The sequence below is a fragment of the Notolepis coatsorum genome (assembly GCF_963971535.1).
Source record: "Notolepis coatsorum genome assembly, chromosome: 6".
Taxonomy (NCBI): Eukaryota; Metazoa; Chordata; class Actinopteri; order Aulopiformes; family Paralepididae; genus Notolepis; species Notolepis coatsorum.
Window position 1 is genome coordinate 154239019 of NC_140170.1, and position 18041 is coordinate 154257059.

An 18041-nucleotide genomic window follows, 5' to 3' on the forward strand; every position below is an offset into this window, starting at 1 on the left:
TCAGGCAGTACCACGGTCAGGCAGGCAGTACCACGGTCAGGCAGTACCACAGTCAGGCAGTACCACGGTCAGGCAGGCAGTACCACGGTCAGGCAGTACCACAGTCAGGCAGGCAGTACCACGGTCAGGCAAGCAGTACCACGGTCAGGCAGTACCACGGTCAGGCAGGCAGTACCACGGTCAGGCAGGCAGTACCACGGTCAGGCAGTACCACGGTCAGGCAGGCGGTACCACGGTCAGGCAGGCAGTACCACGGTCAGGCAGGCAGTACCACGGTCAGGCAGGCAGTACCACGGTCAGGCGGTACCACGGTCAGGCGGTACCACGGTCAGGCGGTACCACGGTCAGGCAGGCAGTACCCTGGTCAGGCAGTACCACGGTCAGGTAGTACCACAGTCAGGCAGGCAGTACCACGGTCAGGCAGTACCACGGTCAGGTAGGCAGTACCACGGTCAGGCAGGCGGTACCACGGTCAGGCAGGCAGTACCATGGTCAGGCAGGCAGTACCACGGTCAGGCAGGCGGTACCATGGTCAGGCGGTACCACGGTCAGGCAGGGAGTACCACGGTCAGGCAGGCGGTACCACGGTCAGGCAGGCAGTACTACGGTCAGGCAGTACCACGGTCAGGTAGGCGGTACCATGGTCAGGCAGGCAGTACCACGGTCAGGCAGTACCATGGTCAGGCAGGCAGTACCACGGTCAGGCAGGCGGTACCACGGTCAGGCAGGCAGTACCACGGTCAGGCAGTACCATGGTCAGGCAGGCAGTACCACGGTCAGGCAGGCAGTACCACGGTCAGGCAGGCAGTACCACGGTCAGGCAGTACCATGGTCAGGCAGTACCATGGTCAGGCAGTACCATGGTCAGGCAGTACCATGGTCAGGCAGTAACACGGTCAGGCGGTACCATGGTCAAGCAGATAAAAAAAACTGTCTACATGTCTTTTTTAACCTCTAAGCTTCACCCAAAAACGGGGCCATTTTTGTTTTAGTTTTTGACGACTGCATACCATTTTTGAAAAGCTTAGCTTTATACTTTATACTTATAGCACATGCATGAGTCTGGTCTCTTTTGAAAGAGAAGTTGCTAAGTCAATAAAGATTGCCAAATGTCTGTTTTTAAGTTCCAGCATAGATGTAGGAGCTGGAAAACACAGCGGTTTCATAGCCTGAAGTCTTATGTAGTACAGGTCCAAATTTTATAAAAATCCAACGGAAAATGAGTGTTTGAGAAAGGTTTTGGTAATGTGTGTACCGGTAAAAATACAGCATGATTATCCAAAATGGCCGTCTGCTGCCATTCATTCAGTCGCGCAGGTCAAAACAATGGACTTCTTCGACTTTTCCCCACACTCACCCGCCCGTGTTGGGATCTCTTTCGGAGCGGATGCTCGTTGGCTACAACGGTGATCAATCATTTTCGCATCAGTGGTGACCGGGAAGTTCAGGACCGTTCAGAACTGGAAGTGGTCATTAGACAGGCGTTCCGTCAAATAACCACTTCCGGTTCTGAAAGGTCCGATGCTCATTAATCAAAAACATAATAAATCCACTACCTTTGTTTTTGTTTTTGCAGATGGCTGGGATGGCGTCAGCTGTAATAGTGTTGGTGACAATACTGAAGCTTGGGCCACTGTTCCAGGAACTGCCTAAGGTACACATCTCTCTGCTTTATGTCCTGTTTATCACTGTTACAGGAACTGCCTAAGGTACACGTCTCTCTGCTTTATGTCCTGTTTATCACTGTTCCAGGAACTGCCTAAGGTACACGTCTCTCTGCTTTATGTCCTGTTTATCACTGTTCCAGGAACTGCCTAAGGTACACGTCTCTCTGCTTTATGTCCTGTTTATCTTTTGAGTGAGTCAATCTGTTTTGTCTCAGACAGTCCTAGTTGCAGCTATCGTCTTTGTCAATCTGTTTTGTCTCAGACAGTCCTTGCAGCTATCGTCTTTGTCAATCTGTTTTGTCTCAGACAGTCCTTGCAGCTATCGTCTTTGTCAATCTGTTTTGTCTCAGACAGTCCTTGCAGCTATCGTCTTTGTCAATCTGTTTTGTCTCAGACCAGGGACGTGCACAGGACTTTAGAGGGGCAGGTGCTCAAAGGCTGAAAAGGGCACTACACTTGTGTATATATATTAAGCGAGCGCGCTTAGCGCGCGAGCGCGATTTGTAAGGGCCCTTTTCGGGCGGGGGGCCCCCTTTTTATGCTTTTTGGGGGGTTTTGGTGATCAAATATTGAATATTGAACTATAATAATCAGTGCAGGAGCTCACTTATCCTTGAAAGACACTTTTATCACTGACTTAAAAGGCCCTACATCTCCATAAATGTTCAGGGGGGGGGGAATAAGTGCTTACCCTACAGACCCCAAGAAGTGCTGTATATTCTGTATTGTTTAATATAAATGCATTTTTTATTCCAATCCCGATTTGTATTTGAGATTCCCAAATCCCATCGGACTTGACTTCTTTGTGTCCCTCAATGAGTGTAATACCAGCATTCAACAGCGGTTTCTATCATGATCATCATCACCACCCACGCTATGCATAAAATATATAGGTCCGCGGAGAGGCATGCTGAGGAGGCCGTGCAAACAGCAATGGAATATGGGGCATCTCTCTCTCTTTACCTAATATTTTGATTCTATCCTGACATTTTTCAGTTGGAAGGGCAGTCTATATGCGTAACAGTAAAATAAAATAAAATAAAAAAAAAATTATTTTAATTTTTTTTCAAAAAGGGCACTTTTTTGATGAGGCTCAAAAAGGCAGGTGCTCAGGCACCCCTTGGCCTCTATGTGTGCACGTGCCTGTCTCAGACAGTCCTTGCAGCTATCGTCTTTGTCAATCTGTTTTGTCTCAGACAGTCCTTGTAAATCTGTTTTTGTCTGAGACAGTCCTTGCAGATATCATCTTTGTCAATCTGTTTTGTCTCAGGCAGTCCTTGCAGCTATCGTCTTTGTCAATCTGTTTTGTCTCAGACAGTCCTTGCAGCTATCGTCTTTGTCAATCTGTTTTGTCTCAGACAGTCCTTGCAGATATCATCTTTGTCAATCTGTTTTGTCTCAGACAGTCCTTGCAGATATCATCTTTGTCAATCTGTTTTGTCTCAGGCAGTCCTTGCAGCTATCGTCTTTGTCAATCTCAAGGGGATGTTCAAGCAGTACTCTGACATCATCACTCTGTGGAGACGCAGCAAAGTTGATCTGGTAGGAGAATAAACGTATAAATGTGTCAATCTTTCATTACAAATATTATCATAAGACGTTAAGCCTTTCACTACCACACTATAGGAGATTAACCCTTTCACTACCACACTACAGATGGTTATCCATCTGTAGTGTGGTAGTGAAAGGTTAACCTTCTGTAGTGTGGTAGTGAAAGCGTTAACGCTTTGTAGTGTGGTAGTGAAAGGTTTATACCCCATGAAATGTAATTTGGAGCATTTTGTCTCCATGGTTTTCCAAATCAAACAGGATATTTGTTTGGGACTTAATATAAGAAGGGAATTCATTTATGTAAAAAAATACGAGATTCCTGTCAATACATAGAAGTATATCCACAGTCATCAGGTGAAAAGGTCATGGGGTCTTTAGCCCTTTCACTACCAGTCTACAGTACCACACTACAGAAGGTTAACCCTTTCACTATGTGGATACCAAACAGAGAAGGTAAAGACGACTTTGAACTGTTGAACAGTAATCCAGAACTATTTTATTGCACTGTAATTTTTTTTTAATCTACTCTATTCTATTGCACTATTTTACTCTGTCTATTTGATCTTACTCTTTTTATTATTGTCTATTTAAAACTGAATCAAACCATAAACCTCTGCAACAGGTCCTGCATTATTATTAACAAGGTGGCCTGTCTACCACACTACAGAAGGTTAACCTTTCACTTCCACACTAAGAAGGTTAACCCTTTCACTACCACACTACAGAAGGTTAACCGTTCACTTCCACACTACAGAAGGTTAACCTTTCACTTCCACACTACAGAAGGTTAACCCTTTCACTACCACACTACAGAAGGTTAACCTTTCACTTCCACACTACAGAAGGTTAACCCTTTCACTACCACACTACAGAAGGTTAACCGTTCACTTCCACACTACAGAAGGTTAACCGTTCACTTCCACACTACAGAAGGTTAACCTTTCACTTCCACACTACAGAAGGTTAACCCTTTCACTACCACACTACAGAAGGTTAACCTTTCACTTCCACACTACAGAAGGTTAACCTTTCACTACCACACTACAGAAGGTTAACCTTTCACTACCACATACAGAAGGTTAACCCTTTCACTACCACACTACAGAAAACCTTTCACTACCACACTACAGAAGGTTAACCTTTCACTACCACACTACTGGTACCAGATAACCGTTTGCAGTGTGGTAGTGAAAGGTTAACCCTTTGCAGTGTGGTAGTGAAAGAAAGGGTTAAGTCTGAGGAAGTGCAGTATTATTCTGCTGTCTATATAGAAGACCCCGTTCTCCTCTCCTCCCCAGGTGGTGTGGCTGGTCACCTGGGTGGCAACACTACTGTTCAACCTGGACATGGGCCTGGCAGCTTCCATCACCTTCGCTCTGCTGACTGTTATCTTCAGGACTCAGTTGTGCGTCACCTCAACACCATATTGACACCTACTACTGCTCTAGTTCAGTTATATTAACACCTACTGCTGCTCTAGTTCAGTGATATTAACACCTACTACTGCTCTAGTTCAGTTATATTAACACCTACTGCTGCTCTAGTTCAGTTATATTAACACCTACTGCTGCTCTAGTTCAGTTATATTGACACCTACTACTGCTCTAGTTCAGTGATATTAACACCTACTACTGCTCTAGTTCAGTTATATTAACACCTACTGCTGCTCTAGTTCAGTTATATTGACACCTACTACTGCTCTAGTTCAGTGATATTGACACCTACTACTGCTCTAGTTCAGTGATATTGACACCTACTGCTGCTCTAGTTCAGTTATATTAACACCTACTGCTGCTCTAGTTCAGTTATATTAACACCTACTACTGCTCTAGTTCAGTTATATTAACACCTACTGCTGCTCTAGTTCAGTTATATTAACACCTACTGCTGCTCTAGTTCAGTGATATTGACACCTACTGCTGCTCTAGTTCAGTTATATTAACACCTGGCTACTGCTGCTCTAGTTCAGTTATATTAACACCTACTGCTGCTCTAGTTCAGTGATATTAACACCTACTACTGCTCTAGTTCAGTTATATTAACACCTACTACTGCTCTAGTTCAGTTATATTAACACCTACTGCTGCTCTAGTTCAGTTATATTAACACCTACTGCTGCTCTAGTTCAGTGATATTAACACCTACTACTGCTCTAGTTCAGTTATATTAACACCTACTGCTGCTCTAGTTCAGTTATATTAACACCTACTGCTGCTCTAGTTCAGTTATATTGACACCTACTACTGCTCTAGTTCAGTGATATTGACACCTACTACTGCTCTAGTTCAGTGATATTGACACCTACTGCTGCTCTAGTTCAGTTATATTAACACCTACTGCTGCTCTAGTTCAGTTATATTAACACCTACTACTGCTCTAGTTCAGTGATATTAACACCTACTGCTGCTCTAGTTCAGTTATATTAACACCTACTACTGCTCTAGTTCAGTTATATTAACACCTACTGCTGCTCTAGTTCAGTTATATTAACACCTACTGCTGCTCTAGTTCAGTGATATTGACACCTACTGCTGCTCTAGTTCAGTTATATTAACACCTGGCTACTGCTGCTCTAGTTCAGTTATATTAACACCTACTGCTGCTCTAGTTCAGTGATATTAACACCTACTACTGCTCTAGTTCAGTTATATTAACACCTACTACTGCTCTAGTTCAGTTATATTAACACCTACTGCTGCTCTAGTTCAGTTATATTAACACCTACTGCTGCTCTAGTTCAGTTATATTAACACCTACTGCTGCTCTAGTTCAGTGATATTAACACCTACTACTGCTCTAGTTCAGTTATATTAACACCTACTGCTGCTCTAGTTCAGTGATATTAACACCTACTGCTGCTCTAGTTCAGTTATATTAACACCTACTGCTGCTCTAGTTCAGTTATATTAACACCTACTGCTGCTCTAGTTCAGTGATATTAACACCTACTACTGCTCTAGTTCTGTGATATTAACACCTACTGCTGCTCTAGTTCAGTTATATTAACACCTACTGCTGCTCTAGTTCAGTGATATTAACACCTACTGCTGCTCTAGTTCAGTGATATTAACACCTACTGCTGCTCTAGTTCAGTGATATTAACACCTACTGCTGCTCTAGTTCAGTTATATTAACACCTACTGCTGCTCTAGTTCAGTGATATTAACACCTACTGCTGCTCTAGTTCAGTTATATTAACACCTACTGCTGCTCTAGTTCTGTGATATTAACACCTACTGCTGCTCTAGTTCAGTGATATTAACACCTACTGCTGCTCTAGTTCAGTGATATTAACACCTACTGCTGCTCTAGTTCAGTTATATTAACACCTACTGCTGCTCTAGTTCAGTGATAATAACACCTACTGCTGCTCTAGTTCAGTGATATTAACACCTACTGCTGCTCTAGTTCAGTGATATTAACACCTACTGCTGCTCTAGTTCAGTGATATTAACACCTACTGCTGCTCTAGTTCTGTGATATTAACACCTACTACTGCTCTAGTTCAGTGATATTAACACCTACTGCTGCTCTAGTTCAGTTATATTGACACCTACTGCTGCTCTAGTTCAGTGATATTAACACCTACTGCTGCTCTAGTTCAGTGATATTAACACCTACTGCTGCTCTAGTTCAGTGATAATATTTAACACTTACGATTGCTCTAGTTCAATGATAATATTTAACACTTACGATTGCTCTAGTTCAGTGATAATATTTAACACTTACGATTGCTCTAGTTCAATGATAATATTTAACACTTACAATTGCTCTAGTTCAGTGATAATATTTAACACTTACGATTGCTCTAGTTCAGTGATAATATTTAACACTTACAATTGCTCTAGTTCAGTGATAATATTTAACACTTACGATTGCTCTAGTTCAGTGATACTACTGCTCTGGTTCAGTGATACTATTTAACACCTACTACTGCTCTAGTTCAGTGATACTATTTAACACCTACTACTGCTCTAGTTCAATGATACTATTTAACACCTACTACTGCTCTAGTTCAGTGATACTATTTAACACAAACTACTGCTCTAGTTAAGTGATACTATGAGTATGTAAAAGCTGTACCAAGCAATGTTTCTGTCTTATCTTTCAGGCCAACATACTCTGTTCTGGGACATATCGCTGGTACAGAGCTCTATCTGGACATGGAGACTCACAGAGAGGTAAGACGCAACAGGAAGAAAGAGAAAATAATGCCTTAAAGTGTATATGTATCTTTATATATTATTATTTATTAAAGGGGACATATTATGTATCTTTATAGATTATTATTTATTAAAGAGGACATATTATGTATCTTTTCAATCATTCTATACTACTTGATCATTTAATATTTTTATAGCAAATGAACTAGATCTAAATATTTTCCAGCACCTCTTAAATTAATTATATCCTTCCCTGCCTGGCTACCCCACACCCAAGAGTAAAAAACGTCACAAACTAAGCGATACATTAGATAGGGGCAGTGTTCCTGGCTCCGAAAAGCACAGTTAATTGATTTTTTATTTTTTTTTGTTAATTGATTTATTAAAGCTAATTCTTCCGTTTGGTCAGACTTCAAACTCTGGCCAAACGGCAAATAGTACATTATGTAATTTCCCCCCATCGCCTAAATAAAGGTTCAGACTGACAAATCCATACAAAGACTCAGCGAACCACATTCTCCATAACATGTCCCCTCATAACATGTCCCCTCATATAACATGTCCCCTCATAACATGTCCCCTCATATAACATGTCCCCTCATATAACATGTCCCCTCATGACATCTCCCATCATGACATGTCCCCTCATATAACATGTCCCCTCATAACTTGTCCCATCATGACATGTCCCCTCATAACTTGTCCCATCATAACATGTCCCCTCATATAACATGTCCCCTCATAACTTGTCCCATCATGACATGTCCCCTCATAACTTGTCCCATCATAACATGTCCCCTCATATAACATGTCCCCTCATAACTTGTCCCATCATAACATGTCCCCTCATATAACATGTCCCCTCATAACTTGTCCCATCATAACATGTCCCCTCATATAACATGTCCCCCCATAACTTGTCCCATCATAACTTGTCCCATCATAACATGTCCCCTCATAACATGTCCCCTCGTATAACATGTCCCTTTAAATGATTGAAAACATTGCGTCCATGGTCTCTGACCACCCTGTGTCCATCAGGCGAGAGAGGTCCCAGGTGTCACCATCTTCCGTTCCTCTGCCACTGTGTACTTCGCCAACGCCGACCTCTACCTGGAAGCTCTGAAAGAGAAGGTTTGTCCTTATGTTTTACGGTGACAAAAAACACCTGTCCTTACCCATATGAAAAGGGGCATTTGATATATTTTTTAACTATAGTATTATAGTATTTATTATAGTTTTCTTTTCCTCATTCACACCAAATACTATATTAATACCATAGTCGTTATATAGTAAAACAGGAACACAATGAATCACTCAATCAATGAATACTATAGGTTTGACTACAGTTCATTTTCATATGGGCACTTTTATTGCCATTACATCTAGTTTCCCTAACATCTCTTCGAGACCAGTCTCCTTCGACTGCAGGTCATTGATATAAATTGTGTGAATCAAATTGTCATTACAAACATCTGCTATTCTGTCAATCCACTATTATTATTATGTTCTACTCTACTCTATTATTATTACTATTTCTATTATCTTTTTTTCCTGCCTGTACCTCTTATTAATAAAGGACCACTTGACTTGACTTGTATTTAGAGTGGGCTTGACATCAGCAAGATGATCATCTATAAGAGGAGACAGGAGGCCAAACAGAGACGCAGGGAGAGGAGAGCCGAGAGGAGAGCAAAGAGAGAGGCCAAGAGAAAGGTACTGTGACGTCCTGGTCACCTGTGGACCTGCACCAGTGTGTCAATGAACCTTGTATTCTCACACTCATTGAAACAATGCTGATTTACTATTCATTTCGTTTTTGACAATTATTAATGAGTTAACGAGTTTGAATAAGTCCTCCAGTGATGTCATCGGAGGACACTGAAACTGTTGCGTTAATTATGGCTCAATTAAATGATGAAATGAAATCCCTATTTTTTCATCTACATAATTTGATTGAGCTATAATTAACACAAAAGAAGGAGATTATGTGCTAAATATATCAGCGTGGTTTTTCGGCGAAGTGCCACGTTAAGTGTGACTTCTACTGACCACCGGACAGAGACGGGCTCAGAGGGCAGCTGCAAAGATGGCCGGAGGAGGAGGTGAAGGAGGAGGAGGGCCTGTGTTCTCGGTGGAAGAGGAGGCCGGGCGCTGGAGAGACGGGAAGGAGACACAGGAGGAGGAGGAGGAGCGGAAGGACTGGAGCGAGCGGGAGAACGGCACGGTGTTCGTCGCGCCAACGGCGCCCGAAGGCCACCACCGCAGCTGGGAGTACCTGAAGGGAGGCGACCCCGACACCATCACCCTGGGGTCCATGTCCGAGCTACAGGACGGGGACACCACCACGCTGGGCTCCAACAGCGACGACGACACCCTCAGCCGCGACCTGGAGCGCATCTCCCTCGGGTCCCTGGGGAAGTGGACCTGGGACATTCACTCCATCGTCTTGGACCTCTCCACGGCCAACTTCATCGATACTGTCGCCATCAAGACCATGAGGAACGTAAGTCTTTTAGAGGCGTTGTCTCTGAGGGGGCGCAAGGCCGTTGGAGTTGGTGAGGATTAGGTTGGGACCAGGTAGGGAAGTGTGGTGGAACCGGAGAGGTTAATTATGCGCGTAATCAAATCCTCTTGGTTTTGGAAATGTATGGTTAAAACAAGGTAAATCAAATACAATTTAGGTTAGGAGTTCGGTAGAGGATTTGACGTTCTCTGGCCAGCGCTAACATAGTGTGGAGAGAGATATGGCTATACGCGAGACTAGCAAGCCGAGTGAGTTACCCCAGAAACAGATCAGAAGCGAAGCAGCATGGTTAGCATAACATGATAGGCATGTTAGCGGTAGAGCAAACGCATCAAGCATGGGGGTTTTAAATGTATTCTGTAGTTGCTGCAGTGTGCTCAGAAAATAATAAATTGTATTTGTATTCCACTTTTCATTCACTAGGATCCCAAAGTGCTACAGGGTTAAAACATAGTAATTTTTTTAATAATTATTAACACAATCGCGGCCACTGGGATGAGTCTAATTATTCTCAAGAGGACCAGGAAATGTAAACAGATGTGGGGCTGTTTGTAGAGCTAAATCTATACTTTATAGTATTGCTATCTGTCCAATCTCATTGTGAATTGAGACCATAAACCGTCCCTTCAAAATGGCTTAAAGAAAAAAAAATCATCAATACGTTCTCATTTTATAGCACCGTGAATATAAGCGTTATACCGGATTTGGTCTAGTATATTTCCTGGAAGCCGAGATACAGGGCTAATAGCTAATAACGTTAAATCCAATGGCATTTCGGTTATAGATACGCTCCAGTTAAGACTCAAACTGCATATGATCGGCACGATCCTCACGCATGTATGCATGAAAGAGGGGGGGGGGGCGGGGACGTCATTTCTGATTATTGATTACCAATAACCGCGTTAGCCTCATTAGCCTCATAGGCCGAACTCCTGGATGGCTATCAAAACAAGGCCCGATCGGGATGTACTTTACGTGAAAAAGATCTTACCGTGGTCCGGTGGGATCCCCCCGAGCATTTCCCCGTTATCGATCGCCATCTGGTAGATCGATATGTCCATTGGCTGATGATAAATCCCCTTATTTCTGCGATGCAAAACGTAATCCAAGGTACAGGCTACACATATAGAATCCAGCTACTGGAAACTCAAAAAAAAGTTAAAAAAAAGATTGCTCCCTTCAGCCACAGTGCACACTGCATTATCGCGATATCGCCCCTAAGAGGATCTGGCTGGTATTGCACCTTCTCGAATTCAAAGAGTAGGGTAAATCTGCAGTGCCGCTCTGCGACCTTGAATAGGTTATTAAAATGGAATAAAAGCAATAACAACTTGCCACGGATATATCCGTGCTTCTGTCCACAACGGGTGGAATCGAAACACGGAGATATCCGTTGTTCGTCCCCAATGTGTTAATAAATTAAAAAAAACATAATAATAAAAAATAGAACATAGTTAAAAACATAGTATAAACAGAAAATGCAAGACAACAGCACAACAACAAAAAAAAGCCTGCTTTAAAAGAGTCCAGGCTCTGTGGTGCCCTCAGCTGGATGGGGAGGCTGTTCCACAGGCGTGGTGCAGACAAGCAGAAGGCTCTGTCACCCATGGTGCAGAGCCGGGTACTGGGGACCCGAAGGAGCAGGCTACCTGCAGATCTGAGGGTACGGGTGGAGGATTGTGGAGTGATGAGTGCCTGAAGGTATAGGGATGCGTGTCCATTTATGCAGTTATGGGTGAGCATCAGGATTTTGTAGTTGATCCGGGATGAGACGGGGAGCCAATGTAGTGAGTGAAGGATGGGGGTTATGTGCTCGTGTTTACGGACTCTCATCAGGATCCTGGCAGCGCTGTTTTGGATGTATTGCAGCTTTTGGATGCTCTTGCCAGGAATCCTGATGAAGAGTCCGTTACAGTAGTCCAGTCTTGAGGAGACAAAGGCATGGACAAGCTTCTCTGCGTCTGACAGGGTTAAAGTGGGACGGAGTTTGGATATATTTTTTAGGTGATAGAATGAGGTCTTGCAGAGGTGTTTATCATAGAGGTGCTTCCAGTCTGTTTCAGGGGTTATTGACATCGCCTGTTCATAGAGGTGCTTCCAGTCTGTTTCAGGGGTTATTGACATTGCCTATAGAGGTGCTTTGCATCTAATAACAATAGAACAATACATTCTGAAAGGGTTTGTACAAAAATGAGTCTTCCTGTCTCATTTGTTGACAGATATTCCAGGACTTCAGTGAGATTGATGTACATGTCTACATGGCTGGGTGTCAGGGTAAGTTACTACCTCCTTCATGTCAGGGTGTCAGGGTAAGTGACTACCTCCTTCATGGCTGGGTGTCAGGGTAAGTTACTACCTCCTTCATGGCTGGGTGTCAGGGTAAGTTACTACCTCCTTCATGTCAGGGTGTCAGGGTAAGTTACTACCTCCTTCATGTCAGGGTGTCAGGGTAAGTGACTACCTCCTTCATGGCTGGGTGTCAGGGTAAGTGACTACCTCCTTCATGGCTGGGTGTCAGGGTAAGTTACTACCTCCTTCATGGCTGGGTGTCAGGGTAAGTGACTACCTCCTTCATGGCTGGGTGTCAGGGTAAGTCTCTACCTCCTTCATGGCTGGGTGTCGGGGTAAGTTACTACCTCCTTCATGGCTGGGTGTCAGGGTAAGTGACTACCTCCTTCATGGCTGGGTGTCAGGGTAAGTCACTACCTCCTTCATGTCAGGGTGTCAGGGTAAGTTACTACCTCCTTCATGGCTGGGTGTCAGGGTAAGTCTCTACCTCCTTCATGGCTGGGTGTCAGGGTAAGTTACTACCTCCTTCATGGCTGGGTGTCAGGGTAAGTGACTACCTCCTTCATGGCTGGGTGTCAGGGTAAGTTACTACCTCCTTCATGGCTGGGTGTCAGGGTAAGTCTCTACCTCCTTCATGGCTGGGTGTCAGGGTAAGTTACTACCTCCTTCATGTCAGGGTAAGTCTCTACCTCCTTCATGTCAGGGTAAGTCACTACCTCCTTCATGTCAGGGTAAGTTACTATCTCCTTCATGGCTGGGTGTCAGGGTAAGTTACTACCTCCTTCATGTCAGGGTGTCAGGGTAAGTCTCTACCTCCTTCATGGCTGGGTGTCAGGGTAAGTTACTACCTCCTTCATGTCAGGGTAAGTCACTACCTCCTTCATGTCAGGGTGTCAGGGTAAGTCTCTACCTCCTTCATGGCTGGGTGTCAGGGTAAGTTACTACCTCCTTCATGGCTGGGTGTCGGGGTAAGTCTCTACCTCCTTCATGGCTGGGTGTCAGGGTAAGTTACTACCTCCTTCATGGCTGGGTGTCAGGGTAAGTCTCTACCTCCTTCATGGCTGGGTGTCAGGGTAAGTTACTACCTCCTTCATGTCAGGGTAAGTTACTACCTCCTTCATGGCTGGGTGTCAGGGTAAGTCTCTACCTCCTTCATGTCAGGGTGTCAGGGTAAGTTACTACCTCCTTCATGTCAGGGTGTCAGGGTAAGTCTCTACCTCCTTCATGGCTGGGTAAGTTACTACCTCCTTCATGTCAGGGTAAGTTACTACCTCCTTCATGGCTGGGTGTCAGGGTAAGTCTCTACCTCCTTTATGGCTGGGTGTCAGGGTAAGTCTCTACCTCCTTCATGGCTGGGTGTCAGGGTAAGTTACTACCTCCTTCATGTCAGGGTAAGTTACTATCTCCTTCATGGCTGGGTGTCAGGGTAAGTCTCTACCTCCTTCATGTCAGGGTGTCAGGGTAAGTGACTACCTCCTTCATGGCTGGGTGTCAGGGTAAGTTACTACCTCCTTCATGGCTGGGTGTCAGGGTAAGTCTCTACCTCCTTCATGGCTGGGTGTCAGGGTAAGTCTCTACCTCCTTCATGGCTGGGTGTCAGGGTAAGTCTCTACCTCCTTCATGGCTGGGTGTCAGGGTAAGTCTCTACCTCCTTCATGGCTGGGTGTCAGGGTAAGTTACTACCTCCTTCATGTCAGGGTAAGTCTCTACCTCCTTCATGGCTGGGTGTCAGGGTAAGTGACTACCTCCTTCATGGCTGGGTGTCAGGGTAAGTTACTACCTCCTTCATGGCTGGGTGTCAGGGTAAGTCTCTACCTCCTTCATGGCTGGGTGTCAGGGTAAGTCTCTACCTCCTTCATGGCTGGGTGTCAGGGTAAGTTACTACCTCCTTCATGTCAGGGTAAGTCACTACCTCCTTCATGGCTGGGTGTCAGGGTAAGTCACTACCTCCTTCATGGCTGGGTGTCAGGGTAAGTTACTACCTCCTTCATGTCAGGGTGTCAGGGTAAGTTACTACCTCCTTCATGTCAGGGTAAGTCACTACCTCCTTCATGGCTGGGTGTCAGGGTAAGTCACTACCTCCTTCATGGCTGGGTGTCAGGGTAAGTCACTACCTCCTTCATGGCTGGGTGTCAGGGTAAGTCACTACCTCCTTCATGGCTGGGTGTCAGGGTAAGTCACTACCTCCTTCATGGCTGGGTGTCAGGGTAAGTCACTACCTCCTTCATGGCTGGGTGTCAGGGTAAGTTACTACCTCCTTCATGTCAGGGTAAGTCTCTACCTCCTTCATGGCTGGGTGTCAGGGTAAGTCACTACCTCCTTCATGGCTGGGTGTCAGGGTAAGTTACTACCTCCTTCATGTCAGGGTAAGTCTCTACCTCCTTCATGGCTGGGTGTCAGGGTAAGTCTTTACCTCCTTCATGTCAGGGTAAGTCACTACCTCCTTCATGTCAGGGTAAGTCTCTACCTCCTTCATGGCTGGGTGTCAGGGTAAGTCTCTACCTCCTTCATGTCAGGGTAAGTCACTACCTCCTTCATGTCAGGGTAAGTCTCTACCTCCTTCATGGCTGGGTGTCAGGGTAAGTCACTACCTCCTTCATGGCTGGGTGTCAGGGTAAGTCTCTACCTCCTTCATGGCTGGGTGTCAGGGTAAGTTACTACCTCCTTCATGTCAGGGTGTCAGGGTAAGTCTCTACCTCCTTCATGGCTGGGTGTCAGGGTAAGTTACTACCTCCTTCATGGCTGGGTGTCAGGGTAAGTTACTACCTCCTTCATGTCAGGGTAAGTCACTACCTCCTTCATGTCAGGGTAAGTTGACCGTCAGAAGGGGGGCTATGTGAGACTGTTGTTCATTGACTACAGCTCAGCGTTCAACACCATAGTCCCCACCAGACTGGTGGACAAGCTGATCGAGCTGGGTCTGAGCTCCGCCCTGAGCGCCTGGGTACTGGACTTTCTGAGTGAAAGACCCCAGGCGGTCAGGGTGGGGGGTCAGACCTCCAACACCATCACCCTGAGCATCGGGTCCCCCCAGGGCTGTGTTCTGAGCCCCATGCTGTACTCACTCTACACACACGATTGTGTGGCCAAGTTCAGCTCCAACTCCATAGTGAAGTTTGCAGACGACACGGTGGTGGTGGGGCTGATCTCGGACAACGACGAGAAGGCCTACCGGGAGGAGGTTGAGGTACTGGAACGCTGGTGCCAGGACAACAGCCTGCTCCTGAACATTAGTAAAACCAAGGAGCTAATCGTGGATTATAGGAGAGGACAGCAGGAGACACACACACCACTGATGATAAACGGGGCTACCGTGGACAGGGTGAGCAGCTTTAAGTACCTGGGGGTCCACATCGCAGAGGATCTGACATGGTCAACACACATAGACAGTCGTAAAAAAAGGCGAAGCAGCGCCTCTACCACCTGAGACAGTTAAGGAAGTTCAGAGTATCAGGGAAGATACTCCAGTCCTTCTACTCCGGAGCTGTAGAGAGCATCCTGACTGGAAACATCACTGCCTGGTATGGAAACAGCACGGCACAGGACAAGAAGGCCCTACAGAGAGTGGTGCGCTCAGCCGAGCGTACCACGGGTATTGCACTACCTCCCTTGCAGGTTCTATACAACAAGAGGTGCAAATCCAGAGCATGCAGAATAATGAAAGACCCCCACCACCCCAATAACAGCCTGTTCCAGCTGCTGAGGTCAGGCAGACGCCTGCGAACCCCAGCTACTAGGACAGAGAGGCTTCGGCTCAGCTTCTTCCCCCAGGCCATCAGAGCCTTGAACAATGAACACTGAGTGCCACAGAACACTGAACTTCTCACACACAAGCACACATGACACGCACGCTGTGCACGCTCACACACTAGCAGCCACTTTAACATGAGCAGGCACACACTCATGCCGTACACGCCCACACTTATGGCCAAAAGGGAAAGGTCACTTTAGAAATAGTATAACAACAGTAACAGTGTATTGCACTACCAAAGGACCCAGCATGTCCTATATGCTCTGTAAATAACTATGTACAGATACCGAGATGTCCCACCATGTTACCTGTTACCTGTTTATTTTTATTAGATTCTATTATATGTTGTACCACTGTATTGCACATCGTTGCGGGCAAGACCACCCGCATTTCATTGTATACTTGTATGCCGTGACAAATAAAACTCTTGACTTGAAGTTACTACCTCCTTCATGGCTGGGTGTCAGGGTAAGTCTCTACCTCCTTCATGGCTGGGTGTCAGGGTAAGTCACTACCTCCTTCATGGCTGGGTGTCAGGGTAAGTTACTACCTCCTTCATGGCTGTTGTCTAAGATGTTCCTCCTTGGATGTCTCAGTTCATACCTTGTTTTGACGGTGTCATCATCTGTGCATCTGTACAATGAAACACTTGGAAGTAGATTTGCATTTGATTGTACCTTATTCTGTCAGATGAGAAAAAATCATAACAGTTGGATCTCTTGTGTGTCAATTTTGGAGTTGTTGGAACATTTCTTCACTTTTGATGGAGCTAATAATAATAATAATAATAATAATAATACTAATACTAATAATAATAATAATACATTAAATTGTTATAGCTCTTTTACAGTGCTCAAAGACACTTTACAATATAAGCAACAAAAGACAGAACAAAACAAAACAAAACAAAAACCAGTTAGTGGTCAAAAGCAAAAGTGAAAAAGTGGGTTTTGAGAGCTGTTTTAAAGGAGTTTTTCTTTATTGATCGATGTCTTTATTGAAGCAATAAAACAAGGATTGTGCAATACAATACAAAGAATATTGATCAAAAGGATAAAAACACAATAAAACCCTCTCTGGGGTTTACTGGACATAGAGATTAAACTGATGTTAATCTTCTTCTGATTCTGGGGAAGATGGCAAATATGTTTCCCAAAATGTTTGGAGTGTTCCTTTAAGCCCTTTGGGAGTGTGTCTGTGTTTCCTTTTTTGAGTAACAGGGAGGACCATGAAGAAAAAAAATATTATCCGTTCAGAATAGAATAAAAGTCAAAAGTTTATCCTAAAGTTTTGACTTTATCTCAAAATGACAACTATATTCTCCAAATCTTGACTTCATTCTCAAGTCAAAGGACAATGTAATTATCATATATTTTTTTATCATGGCCCTATTCTGCTCTTCTGTGCCTCCTCTCCCCAGCCTCTGTGGTGGAGCAGCTGGAGCTAGGAGACTTCTTCTCTGACCCCATCACAAAGAGCCGCCTCTTCGCCAGCGTCCACGACGCTGTGCTGCACTGTGTCGGCCATCAAGGAGCGCTATCACTGCCGAGCCTACAGGGTCCAGAGGTACGTTGCTGTAGCGACAACTATAACTAACTATTAAGTATCTATCTATCTATCTATCTATCTATCTATCTATCTACCTATCATCTATCTACCTATCTATCTAACTCACATACAAGTGTTGATCTGTCCGTTACAGCAGACGACGCTCGTTTGAACAACATTTTTTAAACAATATATATATATATATATTTATGTCTCATTGCAGGAAACGCAGGAAACACAGTTCAGCGTGAGACTGTGACGATGGACCTTTTCACCATCAAGACACCTGCAGGAAACTAAAGGATGCAAAACATCTCATTTAGTGATAAGAACATCACATTGGTTGTTTTTAGTGGTCATTACAGTCTGGACGAGGGCGATGAGAAGTTCATATAAAATACTCATCCTGAGCTTTGGCTGAGCTTGTGAAAGTATTTTGTAAATATTTCCTAAGTATTTGGGCAGGTTGAGAAAGAAATTATAGTTAAATAGAGATTTTGTTCTTAAGTTATTGTTATGTATTTGTTTCCAATAAGTGTAAATGT

General features: G+C 44.5%; 1 protein-coding gene across 1 annotated transcript in view; it reads left to right on the forward strand.

Moving 5' to 3' along the window:
• Positions 1 to 17544, forward strand: part of slc26a6l1 (solute carrier family 26 member 6, like 1) — a gene marked incomplete at both ends in the record, with an annotated part of 31111 nt that extends 13567 nt beyond the window's left edge. The window contains 9 exons of the mRNA XM_084315774.1: positions 1577 to 1654; positions 3114 to 3209; positions 4517 to 4623; positions 7330 to 7399; positions 8423 to 8515; positions 8987 to 9097; positions 9444 to 9887; positions 12128 to 12182; positions 17369 to 17544. Of these exons, the coding sequence (XP_084171900.1) occupies positions 1577 to 1654; positions 3114 to 3209; positions 4517 to 4623; positions 7330 to 7399; positions 8423 to 8515; positions 8987 to 9097; positions 9444 to 9887; positions 12128 to 12182; positions 17369 to 17544 (1230 nt within the window). The remainder of the gene's footprint in view (positions 1 to 1576; positions 1655 to 3113; positions 3210 to 4516; positions 4624 to 7329; positions 7400 to 8422; positions 8516 to 8986; positions 9098 to 9443; positions 9888 to 12127; positions 12183 to 17368) is intronic.
• Between the last annotated feature and the right edge of the window lie 497 nt (positions 17545 to 18041).